General features: G+C 57.8%; 7 protein-coding genes and 1 non-coding gene across 8 annotated transcripts in view; 5 read left to right on the top strand and 3 right to left on the bottom strand.

The window, feature by feature from the left end:
- The window catches only part of VDBG_02953 (conserved hypothetical protein), a gene marked incomplete at both ends in the record, with an annotated part of 1362 nt that extends 440 nt beyond the window's left edge, over positions 1-922 (bottom strand). The window contains 2 exons of the mRNA XM_003006768.1: positions 19-183; positions 245-922. Of these exons, the coding sequence (XP_003006814.1) occupies positions 19-183; positions 245-922 (843 nt within the window). The remainder of the gene's footprint in view (positions 1-18; positions 184-244) is intronic.
- Positions 923-1571: 649 nt separating this feature from the next.
- Positions 1572-4239, top strand: VDBG_02954 (STB5; the record flags this gene model as incomplete). The annotated part of the gene is made up of 4 exons (XM_003006769.1): positions 1572-1691; positions 1854-2471; positions 2575-3849; positions 4156-4239. The coding sequence occupies 4 exons, from the start codon at positions 1572-1574 to the stop codon at positions 4237-4239; spliced, it is 2097 nt and encodes a 698-aa protein (XP_003006815.1).
- Positions 4240-4766: 527 nt separating this feature from the next.
- Positions 4767-8137, top strand: VDBG_02955 (calcium-transporting ATPase; the record flags this gene model as incomplete). The annotated part of the gene is made up of 4 exons (XM_003006770.1): positions 4767-5021; positions 5077-5962; positions 6013-7475; positions 7526-8137. 4 exons carry the CDS (start codon positions 4767-4769, stop codon positions 8135-8137), a joined length of 3216 nt encoding a protein of 1071 aa, XP_003006816.1.
- A 255-nt stretch (positions 8138-8392) lies between these two features.
- VDBG_02956 (bifunctional polynucleotide phosphatase/kinase) lies at positions 8393-10098 on the bottom strand (the record flags this gene model as incomplete). Its single annotated transcript, XM_003006771.1, has 5 exons — positions 8393-8560; positions 8646-9531; positions 9605-9720; positions 9778-9956; positions 10014-10098. 5 exons carry the CDS (start codon positions 10096-10098, stop codon positions 8393-8395), a joined length of 1434 nt encoding a protein of 477 aa, XP_003006817.1.
- Positions 10099-10565: 467 nt separating this feature from the next.
- Positions 10566-11496, top strand: VDBG_02957 (conserved hypothetical protein; the record flags this gene model as incomplete). The annotated part of the gene is made up of 2 exons (XM_003006772.1): positions 10566-10931; positions 11128-11496. The coding sequence occupies 2 exons, from the start codon at positions 10566-10568 to the stop codon at positions 11494-11496; spliced, it is 735 nt and encodes a 244-aa protein (XP_003006818.1).
- Positions 11497-12507: 1011 nt separating this feature from the next.
- Positions 12508-13835, top strand: VDBG_02958 (predicted protein; the record flags this gene model as incomplete). The annotated part of the gene is made up of 2 exons (XM_003006773.1): positions 12508-12578; positions 12722-13835. 2 exons carry the CDS (start codon positions 12508-12510, stop codon positions 13833-13835), a joined length of 1185 nt encoding a protein of 394 aa, XP_003006819.1.
- Positions 13836-14139: 304 nt separating this feature from the next.
- Positions 14140-14240, top strand: VDBG_15052. Its single transcript has one exon. It is a non-coding gene; the product is annotated as a tRNA-Trp (tRNA).
- Positions 14241-17006: 2766 nt separating this feature from the next.
- VDBG_02959 (conserved hypothetical protein) lies at positions 17007-18777 on the bottom strand (the record flags this gene model as incomplete). Its single annotated transcript, XM_003006774.1, has 2 exons — positions 17007-18322; positions 18387-18777. 2 exons carry the CDS (start codon positions 18775-18777, stop codon positions 17007-17009), a joined length of 1707 nt encoding a protein of 568 aa, XP_003006820.1.
- Between the last annotated feature and the right edge of the window lie 4827 nt (positions 18778-23604).

Below are 23604 nucleotides of genomic sequence, written 5' to 3' on the forward strand. Positions count from 1 at the left end.
GCTGCGCGTCTCGGGCACAAACTCGGTAATCTCGGGCACGAGCTTGAGGATGGCGCCCTCGGCCTCGTCCTCGGCCGTCTTGAGCTCCGTCTTGACGGACACGAGCACGGGGTGCTGGCAGACGGTCGCAATCTGGGCGCTGAGGTCGATGCCAGAGGCTGAGTTGCCGACAATGACGACTTTCTGGGGGGCGTCAGTACTGATTCCTCAGAATACAACAGGGACAGCAGTGGAGAGCACACACCTTGCCCTCAAACTGGAGCTGGTTTCGGTAGAACTTGGAGTGGGAAATGACGCCGGGATGGGCGGCGTTGTACTCTGCCAAGCCCTTGATCTCCGGGATAAAGGGATCGTTATAGTGGCCGCTCGCGACCATGACGGCGTCGAATTCGAAGCGCTTGACCTCCTCGGTCCCGAGGTCCAGCGTCTCGACCTCCCAGACAGTGGCACCGTCCTTGTCCGTCTTGGAGACGCTGAGTATCTGGGTCGACAGAGACAGGTGCGGCGTCAGGCCCTTGCCATACTCTTCGAGATAGCGCTTGACGACGGCATGCTCGGGAAAGAGGGACGAGCCTTGGGCGAATTCCAGGTCGGTGTAATTCATGAGAGAATGGGGGATGTTTGTCTCGAGAAAGTCGTAGACCGGCGAGACGAATTGAGGGCTCGCACTGTCATCAGTCCTGATGGCCGTATCTGGCCGTTTGGAAGGGGACGTCCGGGGAACAGTAAAATCATTATCAATGACAGACAGAGGACTATACGTCCACGTGCCGCCAATTGTATCCCTCTGATCGAATATGCGGACGTCGGAGAACTTCTTCTCAGCGAGGAGGTACTTTGCAGCTGCCAGGCCGCTGGCGCCCGCTCCAATGACGGCGACGCGGCTCACAGCCAGCGTATTCTCGAGCCGGTGGGGTGACATGGTGGTGTGAAATGAGGAAGCCGCTCGAGCCGCTATCCAACTCGAGAGAGGAGCTCGTCTTGGGTTTGATATACTATCCCAGATGATGCGGGATTTACGTAGCACAAGCCTCATATGTCGTCATTGAAGAAATCGTCAAGAGAGTGAAAGGCAGAGCAAATAAAAAAAAAAATCATGAGTGGTCGTAAGATGATGAGCCAGACGATGGTTCCAATGGCGAGAGACTCTCAGATGATCAAGGTGCCAGTCGAGTCGTGAATCCTCATCGCTGGGGGGGCGACATCGGGTGGTGTGCGGACTGTGTCGTGATCGGAGCGGACTGTGAGCTTAGGGGTTCTTCAGGGGCACTTATACAGTGGCCAGCCTTTTTTGTCCCTAGCACGCCATAATCAGCGCCGAAGTCGGGCTCGCGCCGACGAGCAACCAGGCACGACATGCTGGGAAGGTGCTCCCCAGATCGGCCCCTCCCGACAGCCAAGCATGCACAACCACACAACCATTTTGCTTCTCCCCCATCATCAACCATTCACGAGTCACCACGATCCTCGATACTGGCTGGACCACTCCCCCCCCCCCTGTTTCCATCTGATTGCATGCCCGTCGGACATTGCCGCTGGCTGAATTGTCTGGCTGTGTCTTTTCTTCCATCATGGCATCCGCAGCGGATATGCAAACAAATGTCCACCGCTTTCGCATTCGACGCTCGTCCATCTCCGACCCTCACGCCGATCCCTCGTCCACGTTGTCTTCGGCACCGCTCCCGACGACGGTCTGCCTCACCCCCCACTGGCAACGGCACGAGCACCATCACTTCAGTGGCATCCTCCAATGAAGGGCCCTTGTCTGCCGAGAGACCCGGCCCCTCAGACGGCCTTCCCCCCGCCAAGGCCGCCCGTGAGATACCTGCTTGTGACGCTGCCGCCATTTCAAGAAGAAGTGCAGTCGTACTTTTCCCATTTGCACCCTCTGCGCCAATGCCGGGTCCAGGTGCAGCCTCTCGACGCCTTTTGACTCAACAGCGGCGCAGACGCATCATCTGCGCGCCAGGGTGGAATGGCTCTCCAGCTTCATCAACAAGCACGTCCCCGTCGGCCCTACCGGCATAGCCTCCATCGACACGGGCACTGATCTGTCGTCCTTCGTTGACCACAGTCGACGATCGAATGCGGCGAGTGACACCAGTCAGGGAGTTCTCCCGACAACACCCTCGCTTGCGGCGCCACTGCAGCGTCATGCTTCTAGTCGACCCTTTGATCCCCTAGAAGGCGTCCGTCATGTCAGTTCTCACGCGACACCCCCAGGGGGGAACGATCCGCTCAGCCAGCCGCCCTCCATCTTCTCGAGCCCCGGCAGACCGGGTCTCGCCGCCGCACCCACCATCGGCACCCCGGGTCTGCCGCCTGACGCCGCCGCCCGCAGGTTTGTCGATGCCTACTTCCGCAACGTCAACCGTGCCTACCCATTCGCCAACCGCGACAAGGTCCTGCGCGATCTGGAGGCCTTGGGCGAAACGGCCATGGGCCAGCGCGACGCCGGACTCGACCGTGCTGTACCTCATCATGGCCATTGGTTGCACCTCCCTCGAGCGTGCCGGCCAAGTGCCCAAGGACACGGCCAGCAAGTTTGAGGTTCCCTATGCCGAGATTATCCAGGAGTGTTTGGCCAAGGAGGACACCGAGTCTATCCAGGTTCTGGTGCTCCTCTCGCTGTATTCGCTGTTCGATCCCCACGGGGCGTCTGCCTGGTCCATGGCCGGCATCGCCTCGAGGCACGCCATGCTCCTGGGACTCAGTCGGCGCGCCTCCGAAGACAAGTCGCTCGCGGCCGTCGAGCTCGAACTGCGGCATCGTCTGTTCTGGAGCATATTTGTACTGGATCGCATGATGGCTGTGTCCATGGGGTTGCCCGTCGCTCTCATCGACGACAACATGGACGTGCCTCTGCCTGGCTTGACCATCGAAGAGTTCGCTTCACCAGAACGACAGCAGTTCGCATCCACGCTCCAAACAAACCGCCACGTCATCCAGTTGCGGCAGCTCGAAGGCCGGATTCTCACCCTCATTCACCACCGGAGGAGGTCGGACATTGCCTCGTTATCCCAGGCTGACCGCCGTGCCATCCTGCATGACCTCAGAACTGATATCGAGGCCTGGTACAGCAGTGGTTCCCTGGTATCGCCCATGGAAGCCGACAACATTCCCATTCATAACTCAATCACCTGGCTCAGTGCCCGCTACTATCACCTCCTGATCTTGCTGCATTATCCCTGCCATTTCAACTCCTTCGCTTCGAGTGTCTCGGCGACAGAGCTGCTGAGATTTGCCCAAAAGCACCTCCAGTCGACCTCTGCCCTCCTTCAACAGCGCCAGCTTCCCTTCAACCGGATCACGCTGTGTCGCATATTCCCCGTAGGTCTTGTGCTGATACACGGGTTCATTGCTTGTGAGGCAGAGGGATCGCCTTTTCCCGCCAGAGACGAGATCGCCGTCGTTGTCAGCATCCTCGAAGCATTTCCGAGCGGCTGGGTCAACGCCCACAAAGCTGCCAACATCTTTCGCCAGTTCATGACGCTGACGACCAGCCCGCCGAGCTACGGACCCATGCACTTTCAGACAACGATGCTCGGCAACGGGCCTCTCAATGCCGCGAGGGAGTCGACACAGGCCATGCTGCGACCGATACTGACCAACCTTCTCAACCTCATGCAAGAGGTCCTGGGCAAGGCGACTTGCTATGCCTTCCACGAGATGCCCGATAGTCGGGGCGGCTTCGCGGGCGTTCAGCGGCTCTTTTATCTTCCTTGTCCCCCACCCCGGACCCTCGCGAAGCCTTGGTGGTTCCCTGTCGGGTCTCACGCCCGGGGCCCGAAGGAGCCATGGATTACAACTGGAGTTCTCTCGAAATGGGCTTTCTCTGAACGAGAGCATGTGAGTGATTGAGACACGCAACGTCGCCTACTTTGGCGGGCTGCTCTGTCTTCGGTTGCTTTCGCAGTAAGCGCACAGATCTCAGGCTTGATCCAATCTGGCGAAACAACATCAATTGGTACCGAAAACGGGTATGATTGAGCATCAGATCTGATGCCCACGTCTTTCGGTACGGTAATGCAACGCTCGCCTGATGGGTAATGCGATCCCAGCTGGTGAGTCACGGGACGATGGCGACTTAGTCCCCCTGCACTCATTCGGCTCCGGTGCCTTCGGCCCCCGTTTGACTTGATTGATCATCTGTAGAGATCTCAGATGCGCATCGTCACTGTGCCTTGGCTGCCCGATGCAGCAGCAGATTGGAACGCCCTGCGTCAGAGCCTAGTGTGAGCCTCAACCCACGCACCCCGAACGAGACACAATTCCCGGACTTTGGGGGCCGGGGCAGATGCTAGGCCTGGACCGCCGCCTGTCGTCTACTCCACTTGGCTCTCGGAGGCGACGAACGGGCCGCTGTGAATCGTCACTACCGCGATTCTGGTACGTAATGACAGGCGGTCAAGGCCGGCAGCGCTTGTGTCTTGGCTTCCCGAATAGGTCAATGGACGACAACATGTGGGGCCACGACGGCCTTACAGTTCTTTGCCTCAGTCTCATTCGACTGACGGGAATGGCAATCTTTGGAAAATAAGCCTCTTGGAGCAGCGCTTTGGGTAGTAGAGAATCGACTTCGCAATGGTGGTCCCACGCCTTGAATTTCTGTCGCCGCCAAAGGTGCTTATATTAATAGTCTTTGGTCCTCGTCTTCTTCTACCATGCTTGTTTGTCCTTCACTGAACATCAAGCGCATTCATTGACTGCCCTACCTCAACACCCCAGCTTCAAACGACACCTCGCCTACTCGGCGGCCGCCCACCATGTCGGAAAAGCAGGCACACCAAGCCACAGAAGGCCATATTTCTGGCCAGGCAAACGAACCCATGACGGCGCCGGCGCACGCTCTGTCTGCCGCACAGGTTGTGGAAGAACTCCAGACAGACTCAGCCGCCGGCTTGACTGTCGAGGAGGCTTCTCTGCGTCTTTCAAAGTATGGCGTCAACGACTTTGAGAAGGAAAAGGGTGTTCGTCCACTCCAAATATTTATCGCCCAGATTGTCAACTCCATGGTCATGGTACGCATCTCCAGTCACCAACTGCCATTGTGTTTCAAACGCTCACCTGCCGCAGGTTCTTCTTCTCGCTCTCGCAGCCAGTTTTGCTATTCAAGCTTGGATCGAAGGTGGTGTACTTGCCGCCCTGATTCTCATCAACGTCGTCATTGGCTTCTTTCAGGACTTGCAGGCCGCCAGAACTATCGCATCACTGCAATCCCTCAACTCGCCGACAGCCAATGTCATCCGGGGCGGAGCAAGCACCACGGTGGAGAAGGCGACTCTCGTTCCCGGCGATATCATTGAACTGAAGACGGGCGACATGGTCCCCGCTGACGTTCGCCTTCTTGATACCGTCAACCTCGAAGCCGACGAGGCACTCCTCACTGGCGAATCCGTCCCCGCGCGCAAAGATCCCAAGGCCACCTTCGACGGCGAAGACACCGGACCCGGCGATCGCCTGAACGTCGCCTTTAGCTCAACTACCATTACCAAAGGCCGCGGACGCGCTGTCGTGTTCGCTACCGGCATGTCAACCGAAATTGGAGCCATTGCCGCTGCTCTCCACGACCAGGGCGGCGACAAGCGCAAGCCCAAGAAAGACGCCGATGGTAACGTTAGCCTTGCCGCTCATTCCATGTACGCCCTTGGTTGCCTCTGGGACTGGTGCGGCGCTTTCCTCGGCTTGACTGTCGGCACACCCCTGCAGCGCAAGCTTTCCCGCCTGTTTCTGTACATTTTCATGTTCGCTATCGTTTGCGCTCTCATCGTTCTCGGTGCCAACGGCATGAAGGGGCGAAGCGATGTCATTATCTATGCTGTCGCGACGGCCATTGGCACACTCCCCGTCACACTCATCCTCGTCCTTACCATCACCATGGCCGCGGGAACCAAGGTCATGGTGGAGCGGAACGTTCTCGTGCGCAACATGCGCTCCCTGGAAGCTCTAGGTGGCGTCACCAGTAAGTTGCCCTCTCTTAGCGCTGACCATGGACGTGACTAACGTGACCAGATATTTGTTCCGATAAGACTGGCACCTTGACGCAGGGCAAGATGGTCGTCAGAATGGCGTGGCTTCCCAGCCTCGGCACTTACTCTGTGGGCATGAGCAACGAACCGTACAACCCCGAGGTCGGCGGCGTAAGCTTCACAGTCGCTGAGCCCAAGGACATTCCCGCCGAAGATACTGAGAGCGCAAAAGTCATGCCCCTCGATGAGGCCGCTGCCCACTCAGCCCTTCGCCACTACCTCGATGTCGCCTCGCTTGCCAACCTTGCTACCGTCCAAAAGGTCGATTCCGAAGATGCACCCGGCACGCAAGTGTGGAAAGCATCTGGTGACCCCACAGAGATTGCGATACAAGTCCTTGCCACGCGTTTCGGACGCACAAGCCCGCTGTTGGCCAGCTCCTCGGAGTGGAAGCAGCTTGCTGAGTTCCCTTTTGATTCTGCCATCAAGAAAATGTCTGTTCTCTTCCAAAATGAGGTCACTGGGGTGGTCCACGCCTTCACCAAGGGCGCTGTCGAGCGCGTCATCGACAGCTGTACTTCCTTCTCTGCTACGAGCGATGGCACAACTCCCATGACGGATGCCATCAAAGCTGACATCCTGGCCAACATGGAGGCGCTTGCACGCCGCGGCCTGCGTGTCCTTGCACTGGCCAGCAAGTCCCCGGTCCGCGCTGTCACCGAAAAGGAGGCTTCGTCCGGCAATCTGAAGCGTGACGAGTTTGAAGACGACCTTATTTTCCGTGGTCTCGTCGGAATCTACGACCCCCCTCGTCCGGAATCCCGGCCCAGCGTCTTCAAGTGCCACCAGGCCGGTATTGGCGTCCACATGCTGACTGGCGACCACCCTGAGACTGCACGTGCCATCGCCGGTGAAGTCGGCATCCTTCCGTCGCGGATGGATCTTTTGCGGAGGGATATTGCCGAGGGCATGGTTATGACAGCACACGACTTTGACCAGTTGACGGACGAACAAGTCGATCAACTGCCCGAGCTGCCTCTCGTCGTCGCGCGATGCGCGCCGTCTACCAAGGTCAGGATGATCGATGCTCTTCATCGCCGCGGCCGCTACGTTGCCATGACAGGCGACGGTGTCAATGACAGCCCTAGCCTGCACCGTGCAGATGTGGGCATCGCCATGGGAGAAGGTGGCTCCGACGTCGCCAAGTCTGCCTCCGACATTGTTCTCAGCGACGACAACTTTGCAAGCATCCTAAACGCCGTAGAAGAGGGACGCCGGATCTTCGATAACGTCCAGAAGTTCATGTTGCACGTTCTGGCCGCCAACGTCGGCTTTGTCACGACCCTGCTCATCGGTCTCGCCTACAAGGATCAGGACGGTGTCTCCATCTTCCAGCTGACGCCTGTTGAGATCCTGTTCATGCTCCTCGTCGCTGGTGCCTTTACTGAGACTGGCCTGGGCTTCGAGTCGGCCTCTCCCGACATTCTCAACCGCCCGCCGCAGAGTGTAAGTTGAGTCTTTCATGTATCTCCAAACCTTGCTAACTCAATGACCAGCTCAAATACGGTGTCTTCACGCCCGAGTTCCTCGCTGACATTGCTGCTTATGGCGTGCTCATGGCCATCTGCATCCTCAGCTCCTTTGTCATTGTCATCTTTGGCTTCTACGGCGGCAACCTCGGACGCGACTGCAACCTCGAGTGGTCCGAGCAGTGCAATGACGTCTTCCGTGCCCGCTCGACCTGCTACACGGCCATGATGTGGATATTCCTCTTCTTCGCCTGGGAGCTCGTCGACTCACGCCGCTCCTTCTTCGACGGAATGGTCAGCGACACGCGCCGCTGGGCGCAGCGCCTATGGCGCAACAAGTTCCTCTTTTGGTCCGTCATTCTCGGCACCATCAGCGTCTTCCCGACGCTGTACATCCCCGTCATCGACCACGTCGTCTTTTTGCACGACGGCATCGACAAGGAGTGGGGCATCGCCATCGCCATGACGGCCCTGTTCTTCGCGGGCGCCGAGGGGTGGAAGTGGGCCAAGAGGGTGTACCTCCGCAGGCACAACCTCATGGTCCGCAAGGACGCGGGGGCCACGGAGGAGGATCTCGAGGCGAGGGTGTTTGAGAGGTTCTACCAGGGCAACAGCGACGGGAGCTTCAGCGAGAAGTAGCATATTGTATGGCTCGCCAGGTGACGATCAGTGTGCATGGTTTCTTTAGCATCGCATGGTTTCGGCGTTGGGCAGCGCTCCCCTCTTCGCGGGGGTTGAGCATTCTTTCTATAGATCTAGTAGACTGGGTTGGCCAGAGTGCTTCCCTTGGAATAATACCATTTTCCATGTTGACGCGAAGAACATGAGTGCGAATTGCGCCCCGCCTCACCATGCCTTATCCGGGGTATCAAATATCGTAACCGCAGACCAGGCTTAGATCCAGTACCGTGCCCACACGCCATGCTCCTCCCTCGTGCCACGGAACTTGAACTCCAGCTCCGTCACGTCCTGGAAGCCCTCCTTGGCTTTGGGCTCGCGGAAGCGCGACTTGAAGCCGTTGAAGGCGAGCTGCGGCAGCGCCGTCCTGGATTCGGGATTCATCTAGCGTCGTCAGCAGGCTAGTCGCGGAAGAAAGGGTCGTCAAGCGCAAGGAGAAACACGATCGAGCCAGGATTCTAGGGCTTACCTTTGTGTTGAGCGCCCTGACGACATCATTGTGCTCGCAGACGAAGAGGGGCGTCTTGAACCACACGCAGCGCACGGGGACGTCGTGCTGCTTGGCGAGATTGACCCACACGGCGCGCGTGTCGGGGTCGGCGTTTGTATTGTCTGGAGGGCATGTTTTGTCAGCCACGCATTGTTTCTCATCCCTTGCCATGGGGCGGCTTGTACCTATGGCGACGGATTTTCCGCCCTGGAGGAGCTCCCTCGCCGTCTTGACGCACTTGTCCCGCGTCTTGAGTATGTCCTGATTCACGCGCTCGTAGCCCAGAGGCTGGAGCTGTCTCCAGTAGAATGTGCTCTTGCCCGCGCCGGGCGGGCCGCAGAACAGTACGACGTCTTGCTTGTTCTTTTTCTCGAAGAGGGGCGCCTCGTCCGCGCCCTCGCCCTTGTCTGTGCCTGCGGCTTCAACGTACGGGTGCAGCGCGAGATCAAACTCCCTCGCAAAGACGCGCGGCGGCTCGTCGAGGAAGAACTCCTCAGGCGTCTTAAAGGGGACGCCGATGTTGTGCGCGAGATTGCGGTCCGAGCAGCTGAAGTCGCGGGCTGTCGCACCGGCAGCGACACGCCCGCCGGCGTCGCCTACGAAGAGGCTGCTCGCAAGGTCGACGTCCTCCGTGATGTCGTGATCGCGGCAGAGCTCGTGCCACATGCCGGGGCGGGGCTTGCGGAACATGTCCTTTGCCGTGGCGGCGTAGAGGGTGACGGGCAGGTCGAGCTGGGCGAGGACGGCGGCGCATTTCGTCTTGAAGTCGGAGACGCGCTTGGCGGCGTTTGCTTTGGGGGTTTTGGATTTGGGGTCCGGGTGTAGGGTCAGGCCGGCTTGGTTGGAGAGGATGATGAGGCGGTAGCTGGGCGCCAAAGGTTAGCGGGGTGCATCTTAGGTCACAGTCAAACAGCTTAAGGGAAGGTGCTTGTTTGTACTTTTCATCGTTGTAGAGTTGTTTGAGGCGGGCCGGCACAGAGGGGTGCCACCATTTCCAATCATTGCCGTCGGAGGCGTGCTTCTTGCCTGAAGATGTCGCGATGAGGGTCGAGTCCTGGATTGTTAGCCGAGAGGAGCCTCAGGCGTACGGGCTCTAGCAGTTGTTGCATACAAGATCAAAGGCGGCCACTTTCCGCCTCTTGTTTGTCGAAGTCTCTTCTTTGGCTTCAGGTTCGTACTTGGCAACGAGCAAGGTTGCTGGCGTGTCGTTGTTCGGGGCGCGCTCTGACCAGGCGGTGCGGTCCTTGGGTTTCTGGGATGTTGGGGTGAAGAAGTTGGCGACCGCGCCCTCTGCATATTATCAGTGTTGATCCTGGGAGAAAGGCGGGGTGTAGTTGTTTGGCTCACTTGTGGTGCCGGAAGCGAGCTTCCTCTTGAGAGGGGGTGGTGATACTGGTGCATCGGAGGGCTTGCGCTTGGACGAGGAGGACATGGTGGCCGGTAGATGCGTTCGATGAATATCGAGAATGGGGAATGAATGTCTAAAGATCCTAGTGTATCTAATGGGTAGTCGATTATATAGGCATGGCATTGGGGTGCTGCCAGTCTTCAATGGCTGCCTGTCGCTGAACCTGCTTCGTGCTTCTCTTGGCTGCTGCTCTGGATCAAGTGGGGGAAGACCCTGAAAGCGCGCCTCGCAGAAGCTCCAGCGCGTTGCAGCGCGCGCAGTGGACGGGAGACCACGTGACATGCAAGGCCCGAAGCTGGTCCCTCGTGTGAAACCAAATGATACCGGGCAGGTGTCAAAGGCGGCTTACCTCAGCAGAAGCCTTGTCACTCACTGAATCAATAGATACACAGAAGCTCACCTCCAGACCTGCCACCACCAACCTCAAACGAAGCCCTCACCACCCCTCGCATAGTCGATCGACAAAGGGGTCACCCGTGGGTTTCTCCGCCATGTACGAAGTCTTTCTGTCCACCATTGTCGCCGATGAGGACATCAAGGCAACATGCTCCATCCTCGCCGGCCTCTGCGCCATGCCACCCTGGGAGAGCCTCCATCGCGTCCTCTACTTCAAAGGCCCCTCACGACCCAATGGCATCTCAAACCAGAACTCCATCGTCAAATCTCAGCGTAAAGATGTGCCCGGCCTGTGGAAAGACCTTCATCAGCAGCTGAGTCGCCAGTCCTACGTCATCCAGGCCCGATACGAGGTCTTCAAGGACAAGGACTTTGGCACCGAAACGCCTGCTGACTTTGACGCCCGCGCCGGCGTCCTGCGCTGGACCGACTTCCCCGATCCGCCGCACAAGGGTTCCGCCGTCACGCAGCGGAAGAAGAACGAGATCTGGGAGCAGCGCAACCTGCCCTCCATCATGCGCGACAACAAGTACCAGTACGATCGCCTCCTGCACCACCCCCACCGCTCGCTCCATGCCTCATGCTTTCATGCCTTACCATGCCTTTCCATGCCCCCACCGTGAGCAGGATCTGACAAGGCGCTGACGCAATCCCCAGGCTCAAGAGCGAGGCCATCGAGGAGACGTTCCAGTTCTACCGCGACGATGCCGAGTTCTGTCTCTTCCGTCACTACCAGCTGCCCCCGACCCCGGACGGCACGCCCCTCGCCCGCGTCGGCGCCTGGGAGACGGGCTTCACCCCCTCCGATCCGGCCCGCGCTGGATCTTCCTCGTCAAGGTCCACGTCCTGCAGGACAACAAGCCCGACGAGATCCTCAAGGCCCACGAGCAGCTGGCCAACATTCGCCGCGACCTCGAGGGCGTCTTTGAGTTTAAGACGTTCGACCGCCGCATCCACGATACGCGCGTCGCCGTCGAGATGCGCAACGCCCCGGCTCCGCTGCCGCAGGTCATCCGGGCGACGTAGCTTTTGTTTCGTTCTTCGTATCTCATTCTTCTTCTTCTGCCTTTCTCTTTTTCACTAAGCAAGGCGTTGGCGGGCAGGTACATCTGATTGATTCTATTTTCTCTCGAGGTCAATGCCCAACATGGTGGGTGATGAGTTGTGATGTGTTCCGAGTCCATCGAGTTTCCTATCCGGCCTCGCCTAGCCTTACAGACCCTTCTGAGTCTCTGCTGGCTATTGCTGATCCCGGAGCCATTGACTCAACGGTCATACAACGGGCAACGAGCGCCGAATATCCTGGCTCGCCGCTCTCCGTGGAGACTTTCGGCCTGTTGTGTTAGCTCTCCGTAGATGGAAGCTCTGTCGGTAGACTTACAGAATCAGCTACCGACGTTCCTCCTGGTCGTTGCCGCCGCTGGCCATCCGAGCGACGCACCTGGCGTCCCTGGCTGGCTCACAAGATGGAGAGCCAAGGGTATGAACGAAAGATTGAGAATGACTTGTGTACCGCCACCGACATCCAATGCGCGGTCCATCGTAGCATCCTGATGGGCGATGCCTCCCGACACGTTGATCAGATCCACCGAGCTGGTCTCCCAAACGCAGGTGTCCTCCTCCTCCTGAATCACAGGTCTGCTGGCTTCCATGCTAGGGCGTAAGGCAGACGGACTGCTAGTACAGGTCGCTTCGCTTCACGGGCTACGGGTCTGGGCAAGACAGCGTCCACCAAGCTGTAACATCTTGATGCAATGCCTACACTCTTTTATGGTGGACTGTTTTGAGGAAGCCCAGATGGCAGCCTGGGGCTGAATGCACGCACAAGGGCGTAAGACCACCTTGCCTAAACAGGTAAACGAGGGGTTGCAGTGTCGATCGCCCCAGCCCGACACGACTAGAGGAACTCACTCATGTCAAGCTCGCATTGCATCTTTGGGAATGTGTCGAATTCACAGGCCTGCATGTTTCCCCCCCGCTCGTTTACCTGTTTAATCGCCATCCCTTCGATAGCGTCATGGGCCAATCCATCACACAATGGCGCCCAAATTTCAAGTCATGTCACTCGATGAGGCCGGGCTGACGATTCGCGAACACAAGAAACGAAAGTTTTCACCCAAGACCCGAGCCGGCTGTGTCTCTTGTAAACAGAGGAGAGTCAAAGTAAGCGTCCGCCGAGCCGGAACACGACAACAGTCGCTCAAATTTCACAGTGCGATGAGACTCAGCCTACATGTCTGCGCTGTCACAGAAACCAGCGGACCTGTCTGTACGACAAGACGCCCCTAACGTCCTCCCGCCGTCCACGATGCAGCCCGGTAGCGGGACAGAGCCCGCAGTCGAGCACATCCTCGTCCTCAACGGCCTTGGTGGCCCAGCCCGCCTTTGAGCTCCCGGTTCCGGTAGACGCAGCGACCAAGTATGGAGGCACCCCAGCCGGCGTGCTTCTCCAGTTCTTCAACGAGAACCACGACAACATGCTCGCCGGTGCCCCTCTCCATGCAGTCTGGGACATGGCCTGTACATACCCCCACCTCCTGACAGCCATCCTCGGCGCATCAGCATGCTATCTCAGACATCACACTACCAACCCCGCCGCCCACCAGATAGCAGAGATGTACCAGCAAACCCTCACGATCCAGTCGTTGCGGGCATCCCTCGCAAAGCCCCTCTCCCGAGACCGCGCAGACGCCCTCCAGATGACAGCCATCTTCCTCAATCTTCTAGCATTCACTGCCGTCCCGGATGAGAACCCCCTCGTCTCGTGGGTCTTCAGCACCGCCCCGGATCGCCTTGGCTGGATGAACATCCTCCTAGGCTTCAAGCCCCTGCTCATTATCACGGCCGCCTTCCGCCGCGGCAGCCTCATGACACCTATGTATGCATCGGCCGATGACGAAGAGGGCACTTTCACGCGTCCCGATCTCGTCGTCGACCTGCCACCCGCGTGGTCTGCTTTTCTGGCCAGTACCGCGCGCCGGGTTGACCTGTTCGCGGAACCAGTTTACATCCTCGCGGCGACGAGGCTGGTGGCGCCCCGACCGGAGAATGTCTATCAGTACATGCAGTTTGTCGGGCGCGTAGAACCGGCGTTCCGCGACCTGCTGCTCGCGGGCGACGAGCGGGCGCTGTGGGTGTTTGGGTACTGGCTGGGGCTCGTCGGGCGATTTGACATGTGGTGGTCGAGGATGCGCATTCGGAGGGACTTTGAGGCGATTGTCATGTGTCTTCGTGCAAAGGAGCTTAAGGAAAGGGGGCACGGCGAGGGACACATGTGGATGGAGCTGCTGGATGACCTGGAAGGGCTGCGTGAGCAGTGGTCTGTGGCTATGCGGCGACCGACCCGTCTTCCTCTCGCATCATGACGAGAGGGTGCGTTTGGATTGTTGAGTTTCAGTCTCGGAGAAGACTCAGCCTGCTGCCGGTTTGAAGCGTAGCCAGCGTCGCTTGTTTGGCAGTGTAGCTCATCCGACTAATATACCTACACTTTTATCCTTACCCCAGTCTGCGCGCGCATCCACCCGATCCACATGAGCAACATCCTTCTTGTCAACTCCACAATCCCACATTCAGGGCATCGCAACCTACGCACCTTTAGCCGAAAGTGCCTCACCCCGCTCTCTCTCCGAAGGACATTGTGCCGCCACAGGAGCCAAGCCGTTCATCACAGGGGGGCTGGCGCAACGGCAGCGCGTTGGATTCCAGCTATGTGTCTCGCTTCAGAGCTCGTCGCAACCCAAAGGTTATCCGTTCAAATCGGGTGTCCCTCATTGAAAATTTCTTTTGTCTTTTTTTGCCTTGCACTAGCTTCTTGAGAGCGGTTTCCGCTTGAACTATGCCATTGTCCGTTTTGACGGACATTGATTGCAGGTAATGGAAGACAGCTAGCAGCATGAGGTGCTACGCAGGCCGTGCGAATGAGATCGTGTGACCGCAGCTTCATTAAAAGCCACATCCGGGCTGAGTTTGATGATGCAGCAGTCTCGACTTTTTGAGTGATAATCCCGAGCAGAAAAGATTGGAAAGTTGCACGCTTGTCATGACTATCAGACACACCACTCGTTCCCGTTGTACCCAAGGAATGGAGCTACGAAAAGCTCAACTAGCATTGTAGACGGGCGATTCCGAGATCTTGTGAGGGCTAGCTCTGTTGGTGACGTGCTCATACAAACAAACAGACCTTTTTATTGGCAGATAGAGTTGCCATCTTGGGTTTCCATGAACTACAATTTAATTTAGACTACGACGGAGCCAGTAACGTATTCGCAATGATCACCGTGATGACACATCAACACCTTGCATAGTCTCAGACCCGGGGTCGTGAAGTTCCTTGTAGCACCCTATCACTTGACACGTCGATGTTTGACTTACAAGCCAGTTCCAGAAACGCATGGCCAGCAAGTCGGTAGGTATGCGGGATGTCCCCCACCAAGTCAAACTAATATTATAAGGCTTTGGGAAGCTTTACCTATTAACGTCCTGTCAACACCTCGGAGCCTGATTGCCTGTCGCGTCATACATACATAGTCATACAAGAACCGGGATGTCGACTGCGAGGCGGGAGACTTCTCGATGACAATCTGGAACAAGGCAGCCTTCACGGACTCCTCCACTCACGCCTTTGTGCTTGTTCCGATGTTCCGATGATCTTGTTTCCGTTCCACGAGGCGTTCTATCGCTCGCAATTGGCAACAAATTCCAAAGGGCTAGCTACAGTTCCACACGCCGCCTCAGACATATCCAACCGTCCCGGAAAGTCGAAGAGAGCTGACAGGTGATTGCTGATCGCCGCTCTTTCGGTAGTTTCAGCACACGGCAACTTGCGTCGAGCAATCAACCTGTCACAAGCAAAGCTCGCCGGCCAACGGCAAATGCACATGACAGCCGCCACCAGGTCATGGTGGCCACTCTCCTCCAGCTAACAGCAAGGCGGCAAAGACACTGAAAGACGCTGAATGAAAACACATGTCTCTAGTCGGATCGCCCGAACCCCAAACACGCCACCGCATCACAACTCACGCAAGCAGTCAATTTGCGACCCTAGGACTAAAAGACCTCGGTCAACCACCACGGAAATCAGGAGAAGGACGCTAGAAGTCTTCCTCCGAGATGCAGTTCTCACCCCGTTAGCAACCGAGCCGGCGCGCGCGGTGACACCGCCCCTTTTGCCCCCTCCCCCATACTCCTCCCCCTCTCCGCCGCACGCGACACCGAACTCCTCCTCCCGCTATCAAGCCAAGCAGCGCATCGCCTCAACCCGTCCGCGCCTTCGTCCCCAAGACCGGCGCGTCGCGCTAACGAGGTCGAACAATCCCCTTGTCCGACGCCACGGCAAACGCCTAGCGCAAGACATGGCGCCTGACGTCTTGACTCAAAAACCCGAACAAGCCTGCCGCTACTACTTGTCCTTCTTTTTGGTCCCCCTCTTCTGCTGGGACTTGCCGTGAGACATACACGCTACGGCCGGCCGCTGCGCCGGCGAAAGAGGAAAAGGGCTGGATCAGAGAGTGTGGAGTAACGAGAGAAAGAGAGGGAAGGACGGCGGAAAGAAGCAAGTCCACGTGGCGACCGCGAGTTTCCATGGTGCCCCCGCCCCCGTCTTGTTTGCGAACCATTCTAGCCAAGCCAGGGAGGGGGGCATAGAAAGACCCCTTCCTGTCTCAGGAAGAACCTGCTAGGCCGCTCTTCCAACTACGTCGACGGCTGCGCGCCGCCCGCCCTGCATCACATGGTAAAGTCATGCATGGCCTAGGCTACTTTGACTCCAGAACGTGGAGGTGGTGAGTACAAGCAATCGCATGTGGCGTGAGTGGCGTCTGCTGGCCGACCTCCTAGCATGTGAGGCAAACAAGGAGACCTCCCTGCGTAAGGTGATGTTTTGCCAAACATGATGGTTCGCCCTTCGGCGCCGGCGACATAGCGTTCACAAGCAGGAAGAAGAACGGACTATTGAACATTTCAATTGATCTCCTCGTCACTTCTCTCGAAGCCGGAGGCCGTCAATCCTGAAGATCGCGGCATGGTATTCGTCCCCTCTCCACCTCGCCTGTAGCAAGCATCTCAACCCAGCTGGGTATATCAGTCCTGTGCTCCTGATACGTGTCTCCCGAAAAGTGAATCCAATACATGTCTAGTAGCGTTCGTGCCTTTTCGTTTCCAAAGCCCCATCCAGTATGTAAACGGCTCACAACACACCATATATACACATCGCCTGATGTAGAAATAAGAGCAAATAGCTCGTCTAGCGTGACAAAAGAAAACGTCAAACATCGCATCTGATCATGAGACAGGTGGTTGACAAGGGATAAAGAGAACGGCAAAAAAGAACAAGGGAAAACTTTCGAGGCCTGAAAAGGCAAACTGCTCGCGACGAGGTCGAAAACTCGCATGGCTCGCTAGTGGTCAAAGGAGTGACGTGGTTGGGTATCTAAGTTCGTGATTGAAAATTGGAGAACGACCTCGTGAAGAAGAAGAAGAAAGGCGGCAGTTGTGTGGTAATACGTCAAGTCGTCATGATTACGAAAAGGCCATATCGCTCAACGCCGCAGGCCCACTCTGTCAGCGAGCTGTCGCCAGAAACGACCCTTGCAGTCCTCGCTCACGGCCGCGTACCATGTAGCATCACGGACCATGGGGCCGACAATGTCCTCGTCGCCGCGCGAGGGGAACTTGCCCTCGGCATCAGCAAGACGGGGAATCATGGCCATAGGGGCCGGGGCGGCATGCGCGCTGCCGGCGCGCCCACGGCCACGACCCCTGCTTCTGCTTCGAGAGGAGCTCTGAGTGGCGTTTCGAACGGAGACAAAGTTAGGAAGCGGATCCTCAGTCTTGGAAGGCACCTGTCGCAGAGTGCGTTCGTGGGCATCGCGCCATTCACGATCAATCTCGGCCCATTTGGCCTCGGTAAGAGCGTAGATTTTGGAAGTCTGGCCATAGTTTTCGCCTGTGCGAACAATGTGCTTCGTGTAATTGACGCGTGCGGCGTCCCAATCAGCACGGAGGCGATGCAGGGTTTCCTGTGAAGCGTCCTCAGGGCGGTATGGTTGAGGCGTGATGGTAAAGTTTGCGTGGCCCAGGCGATCAGACCAATCATCGTGGTCTTGAACAAAGCCAGGTATGGCGCTGGGGTGTGACTGCGTTGGTTGATCCTGCGAGGGTCGGAAAGACGAGTAAGAGGGCTTGGCGCTCAAGCTGGGAGTGGGTGCGTGAGAGTAGGGCAACGGCGAGGGCATGTCAGTGCCCACGACAGACGGAGCCCGAGACGGTGCGCGCGATGTTGCGCGAGACGGCGCCACAGAGGGGGACTGCAGCGGCGATTGCTGGGGGTGTTCGATAGGGAAGGCAGTGAGCAGAGGCGGCAGCAGTGGCGTGGTAGCCAGGGCACGCTCCCGCTCAATGCTGGGGCGCCTGTTGTTGGCCTTTTCGACATCGATGGCCGAAAGAGCAACGCTCTCGCTGCTGTCCCAGAAAGAGCGAGCAGGGGTGGGTGGGAATGTCGGGTCGTTCCCTCCGTTTGACATGTGACGCGAAGGGGTGGACAGAGACGAAGAACGGCTCGAATCTCGCCGAGAGAGGGTGCTGAAGACGTTCTCGAACCCAGTCTCAGTTGTGGGTGACGCTGTGGTTGTGGTAGGCTGCGAGCGCCTCGTTGATGCCCAGCGAGACAGACTGGGGAACCTGGTCCCGAAGCGGGAGGCCAGGCCCGACAAATCACCCCTCTGCTGCTTCCTGGGAACTCTCTGGTAGTCTGAATCGCTCATAAAGGCGTAGTCGTAGTCGAGTTCATCGTACTCTGACGGGTATGCGCTCATGATCATGTCTGTGCTGTCATTGTGAACACAAGGCTCATCACCTAGATGCGCAGTGGCGGTTAGTTTGGGGAACTCTTCCTGATTGGGAGGGCGAATCATCCTTACACAAGCAGTTATACAGGTCGAACTGGTCGGACACGATTGTGTCTTCGTCCTCGCGCTCCATTGGCTCTTCTTGCACGTCTGGGAGCTGGCGTTTGGCGGCCTTGTGAGACGGAGGCCCCGAGGTCGAGGCGGCCGAGGACAAGGTTGGCGAGACGGGGCTGTCGGCGCACAACATTGGGGGAAGCTCGAGAGAGGAGGTTGAGCTCGAGTATCGCATATGACCGCGGGCCGAGAAGGTTGGCGTGAGGGGGGAGGTGACGTCCGAGGAGGACGAATTGTGGGTGTAGTAAGCAAAGTGACGATCGGTTTCGGCGTCATAAGACTGAACCTCCATCTTCTTGCGCTCCTCGACAAGCTGGGGCAATAACAGCGGCTTCAGCTTGGGAGACATGGCGAATAGTTGGGGTTGTGGAGTCTTAGGTGCGTCCCAGAGGAGAGTATCAACAGAGAGATTTGTTGATGGTGACTGTGTCGACCAGGCGAGGCGTTGGCGGCAGTGGGGTAGATGTAGGCCAAGGTAGACGAGAGACTGTTGGGCAGCGGGATGATGTACTGCAAGGTGTCCCGGCTTGACAGGCTGGGTGCCGACGGCGCGGGATGAAAGTGTCTTTGGGGGAGGGGGGGAGGCCCGGTTGAGCAACCCGTTCGTTTGGTTGTTTGGTTCGCGTGACCTCAGATAGTTGACAGCAGCGTTAGGGTAGGTAGGTGGTCTAGGTCGAAATGGACCAAGCAGGATATCTGCCTCCGCTCCCTCGTGCCCTCGCGTTCCTAGGGGTTCTCTGTCGAGCTTGACTCATGCGAACCTGTTACGAGGCGTTGCGGACAACGATCGTCTCAGAGAATGGAGCGGTGGTGGTTGATGGTTCGCTTGCGCGGGGTCGTCGCCGAAGAATGGTTGGGGTGGGATATGCGCTGTGCTGTTGTACCTCTGACGAGCAATCTGTGTGCTTGAAGAATCGGGTCGTAATATTGGCTGTTGGGCGTGGGGATCTGGGGCAGCAGATGTGTGTTGTTCAAGTGGCTACGTGGGTGTGGTGGTGCAGTGCTGTTCGTTGGAGAGTCTGCAGCAAGCGGGAACTTGGGTCGGGTAGGACAGCAGGTGACGATCAATGAGTGGTGCTCAGTGATCGATGTCCAGACAATGTCGCAGAAGCCGTCGAACAGCAAATCGCAGGGAAAGGATCCGAGTGCTGGTGGAGGAGAGTCGATGATAGAGCTGCAAGAGAGAGGTCCGGGTCGAGGTGAGGTGGGAGGATGGGGATATGGGATCTGGATGTTGTGGTCTGGGGAGGATCCGGTTGGGATGTTTTGGGGGGCGCTGGTTGGTGGGCGGGCGAGAAACAAGAAGCGGGAGCGACCTGGATGTTTCTTTCCCTGCCTGAGGGTGCTGGGTTCAGGCCCTGAGTATTGGGCAGTGGGCACCGACTGACAGACTGGGCTGGTCTTTCCCAGGTTCTGGGGCCGCCGGGGGGCTTGTGTGTGGCTTGTCACTGCCCTTTTTGGTGGATGACGGAATGGAGGCAAGGGCAAGGAGGGCAGGTGGGCAAGAGCGGTACCTCGATACTTATCGGATGTATCCTGGTACGAAGTTAAACAAGTCCGGAGACCAGCAAACAGGGCGTTGCAAGCCAAAGAGGCCTGCGAGCCTGGAGGTACTGGATACCTATCTGTCCAGGTTAGGTGCCCAAAAGGAGCAAGGGTTCCTGCGGTTAAGCTCGACCCAGTGCTCTTGGGCGAGAAGGGTTTAGTGCACGAGCTGGCCCCACGGCGTCGTCTCCAAATTCTGCCCTAGTGCTCAGAGCCCTTGCGGTGCGCTAAAGAGTTTTGCGGTCCAAGGCTCTTTTTAGGCCCTTCAGCAAAAGCCGGGAGTTGGACACCAAGTGAGTCCTCGGGTGTTCGAAAGTCGCTTGTCGCACGGCAACTGACTCTGGAAGCCCGCTGAAGAACGGTGGCGATCAAACGATGTTGGCGGATGGGAAAGGGACAGGCTTTCTCTGGTGAGACACGGAGTTTGTGCCTGCGGGATTCACTGTTTGGCGCAGGCAGTCGATGGCTGACGATGAGTAGGTGTGATCAAGTCACTACGTCGTACTTTGCCATGGTACTTGTACACCGACTGTCACGTCGCCAGACCAGAGGCTGGAAGGCCACGACAAGGCCCGCATAGTGAAGTTCCATTCCCAGTCGTCCTGGGATGGCGGACCCCAGCTTGTCACCTCACCACTGACGGGAACGTTGTTGGATGCGACTGGGGGGGTTCGAGCTCAGCGCTGGGCGGGGGGCCTCTCGACCGACTGCGACATGGGGAGAGATACCAACCAAGCGGTGGGCGACAAGACATAGTGAGATGAGACACATGCCTCTCTGTCTACCAGCCCTGCTACTGTACTTGTTGTCTCTTTCACTACAATGCTTTTGGTAACGCAGCCATCGATACCGTGTTAATCGGGTCTTCTGCTAATGATTCAGCAGCTCTTTCAGCTGCGAAAAGCCGCCAGTTTCATCGCTTTTCGCCCAGACGCCCTCTTCTGCATCGCAAAATCCCCCACCCCACACCTACTCAACTCACGACACGAGATCCCATACTTTTGAGGGAGGATGGCCCAGCCTTCTTGCCCCGAATCGACGGAGAGTGAGTTGTGTACAGACAAACGGGGCACACTGACCCAGACCGTTACAGCGGCTGTGCTCTTCCCATCGTCCCGGGCTCGATCGACCACCCTCCCCTGTCTTGGCCTCGCACTTTTGTCCTTGCCCAGGCAGCCCAACCTTTGAGGATACCAGGATACCAGGGAAGGGAAAAAAACTTTTGCTAGGGTAGAGGAGCTTCACGAGCCCTCGGGATCCACCCGCCGTGGTCCGCGTCGGTCTGCTTGGGTCCTCGGCCAAACCTGGGTCGTCCCCCTGCTTCGTTCCTCGGCCCTGTCTGGCCGCCCAGCCACTGACAGCATTGCCCGACTGCGCCGGCGTCGCGCTTCGATTGAGGTCTCTGCCGGTGCTGGGACTCTTACGATTGGGCGCCGTGGCTCCACGCCCAAAGACAGTGGGCACGGCTCGCACTCGGCGTTTGGCCCAAATTTGTTCTCTGACCTTCCACGCTCCTAGGGGCCCCAAGCGACGAAGGGAGTCAGCGTCCGCGTCTGGTGGCTAGCCTGGCAGCCAGCCTATTCTCTGCAACGGCTGACAGGGCGGTGACTTGGATAGTCCCTGGCTATTCACCATGACGGTGTGGCTATGAGACACTGTCGGCACCTCAGTCCCTCCCATTTGTTTAGTGCTTGGAAGCAAGCGAGGCCAACCTTCCAACGCTGGACCAGCGCGCGCGTGCGTGCAGCTTGACGAAGGGTGGTCGGTCAGCTCAAAGCCTACAGTACATGCTCACTGACGCCTGCTCCCAGCCGGCAATTGACCCATGCGTCTCTCAGGTGAGCCGACAAGATCCACATCACCAGCACAGGGATCAGAGCTTCCAAGATGGCCAATCCTCATCCTGGCCACGTCTCCCACATTTCACCCCAGTCAACGCCGATGATCGCAAGGCCTGGACTCTCGACGAGGCCTCTTCCCAGCATGGACAAGCGGCTCAGAGTGGCTCTCTCCGATTGCCACTTTTCGTCTGGCGGTGCTCCGTTTCTATGCCTCCACAGAGTCAACGTCACAGTCACCGTCGCCATCACTGTTAGTAATCGTCACTGTGACACGATGAATGGCGACATATTTCCCCCAGACGGGCACGTTCCGAAAGCTGTAGCATGATAGTTCGCCAGCGGAGCCTGATAGTTGGTAGAAGCTGCCTCAACAGCCATGGACACTTTCCGGTCATGATTCCTGACGTTGAATGAGCCGGCAACGGTCAAGGTCCATGACACTTCATCCGCCCGTAGCGGAATCGTCGCGACACTATAGCAAGCGGGAAAGCGTGTCATTTCGCGCCGACACTGTGGCGTCAGACTTTCAGAATGCCGCCATTGTGGTCAGGGTCTTTCACATCCCCTCTTGCCGCAACCGAATGGGCGCATTCTTCGCCAGTCCAAGTCCCGTTCCAGTACATGCATGGCTGCACCACGATGCTGGTCTGGTCGATGCCCAGTCGCTCGCTTGGGTGTGACAGGTGCCCGATACAGTATGGCTCACGATGGACGGGAGGGGAAGACACCACAATACCCCGACACGCATGGCACCGAAGGTCCACGAGGGCTTAATCGACGGTGGAAATAGGGATTTGAGCCCTCCCATCGAGAAACCCTCGTACAGCAAGACTAGAGCCCGAGCTCCGGTGAGGTGATCCGAAGTTCACATGCAGACTTCGGTGTTAAGGACGCAGGAGTGGTGGTACTCTGGTACAGCACTTCAGTTCTCCCACCGAACGTTGCAGCCGCGGGTTGTTTTCATTAGACAGGCTGTCAAAACATGTCAAATCATGCACCGCAACCTGTCAAAACATGTCAACAGTGCCAGGCCGCATCAGGGCGACGGCCAATGCGTTACCACCAACCACTACCGTTAAATCAAAGGAACCTATCGACTGGGTTAGCTGCGTCATCAACGGCGCATGTCAACAACACGACTTGTTCTCTCCTTCCGAATCGTTCATGACCCCAATCGCCCACACCCACACGGGTACTGATTTGATCAGCGAGTACTCACAACTCCGCGCCTCCGAGCCGGAATAGAACAGCCGTGGAAAACCCTCGTCTGATCTTGCCCTACATATGCCGCTCACCTGCTGCTCATCCGCGACTCCACGTTATGGGGACGAGCCACACACAACTGGCCCTCTTGCGAAGTTATCTCACTGCGTCGGACGTCCGCCCCGCCCCTCACCCCCTCCTGCTGCTGGGTCTGGCCAAGGACGAAAAGACGTCTCTCCGTTGCAACTACCAACTCCGCCAGTCTCCGGCCTTCATGCTCTTCTAGGCCCTGAACCCCTCATCACGAGGGCGATTGTTCGCCGTCCGCCGTCCGCTGCCCACATGGCATTAGGGACAGACCCCATGGCCTCCTCCGTCCGCAGACACCTAACGTGGGCAGTTCAAGCGCAACTGACTCAGGCTGAAAACTGGGCCTTTCTGGCTGATTACGCCCTTTGGGAAAGACCTGTTGGTAGACCAAGGTACCCACGAACATGGGTCCCGCTGGGAAGAATACCCTGTCCACCCCAACTCAATTGGCCTGCCATGAGGTCACCACGTGTTGATCGCTACCTGTTCCTGTTAGC

The sequence above is a fragment of the Verticillium alfalfae genome, genomic scaffold (assembly GCF_000150825.1).
Source record: "Verticillium alfalfae VaMs.102 supercont1.3 genomic scaffold, whole genome shotgun sequence".
Classification (NCBI taxonomy): Eukaryota; Fungi; Ascomycota; class Sordariomycetes; order Glomerellales; family Plectosphaerellaceae; genus Verticillium; species Verticillium alfalfae.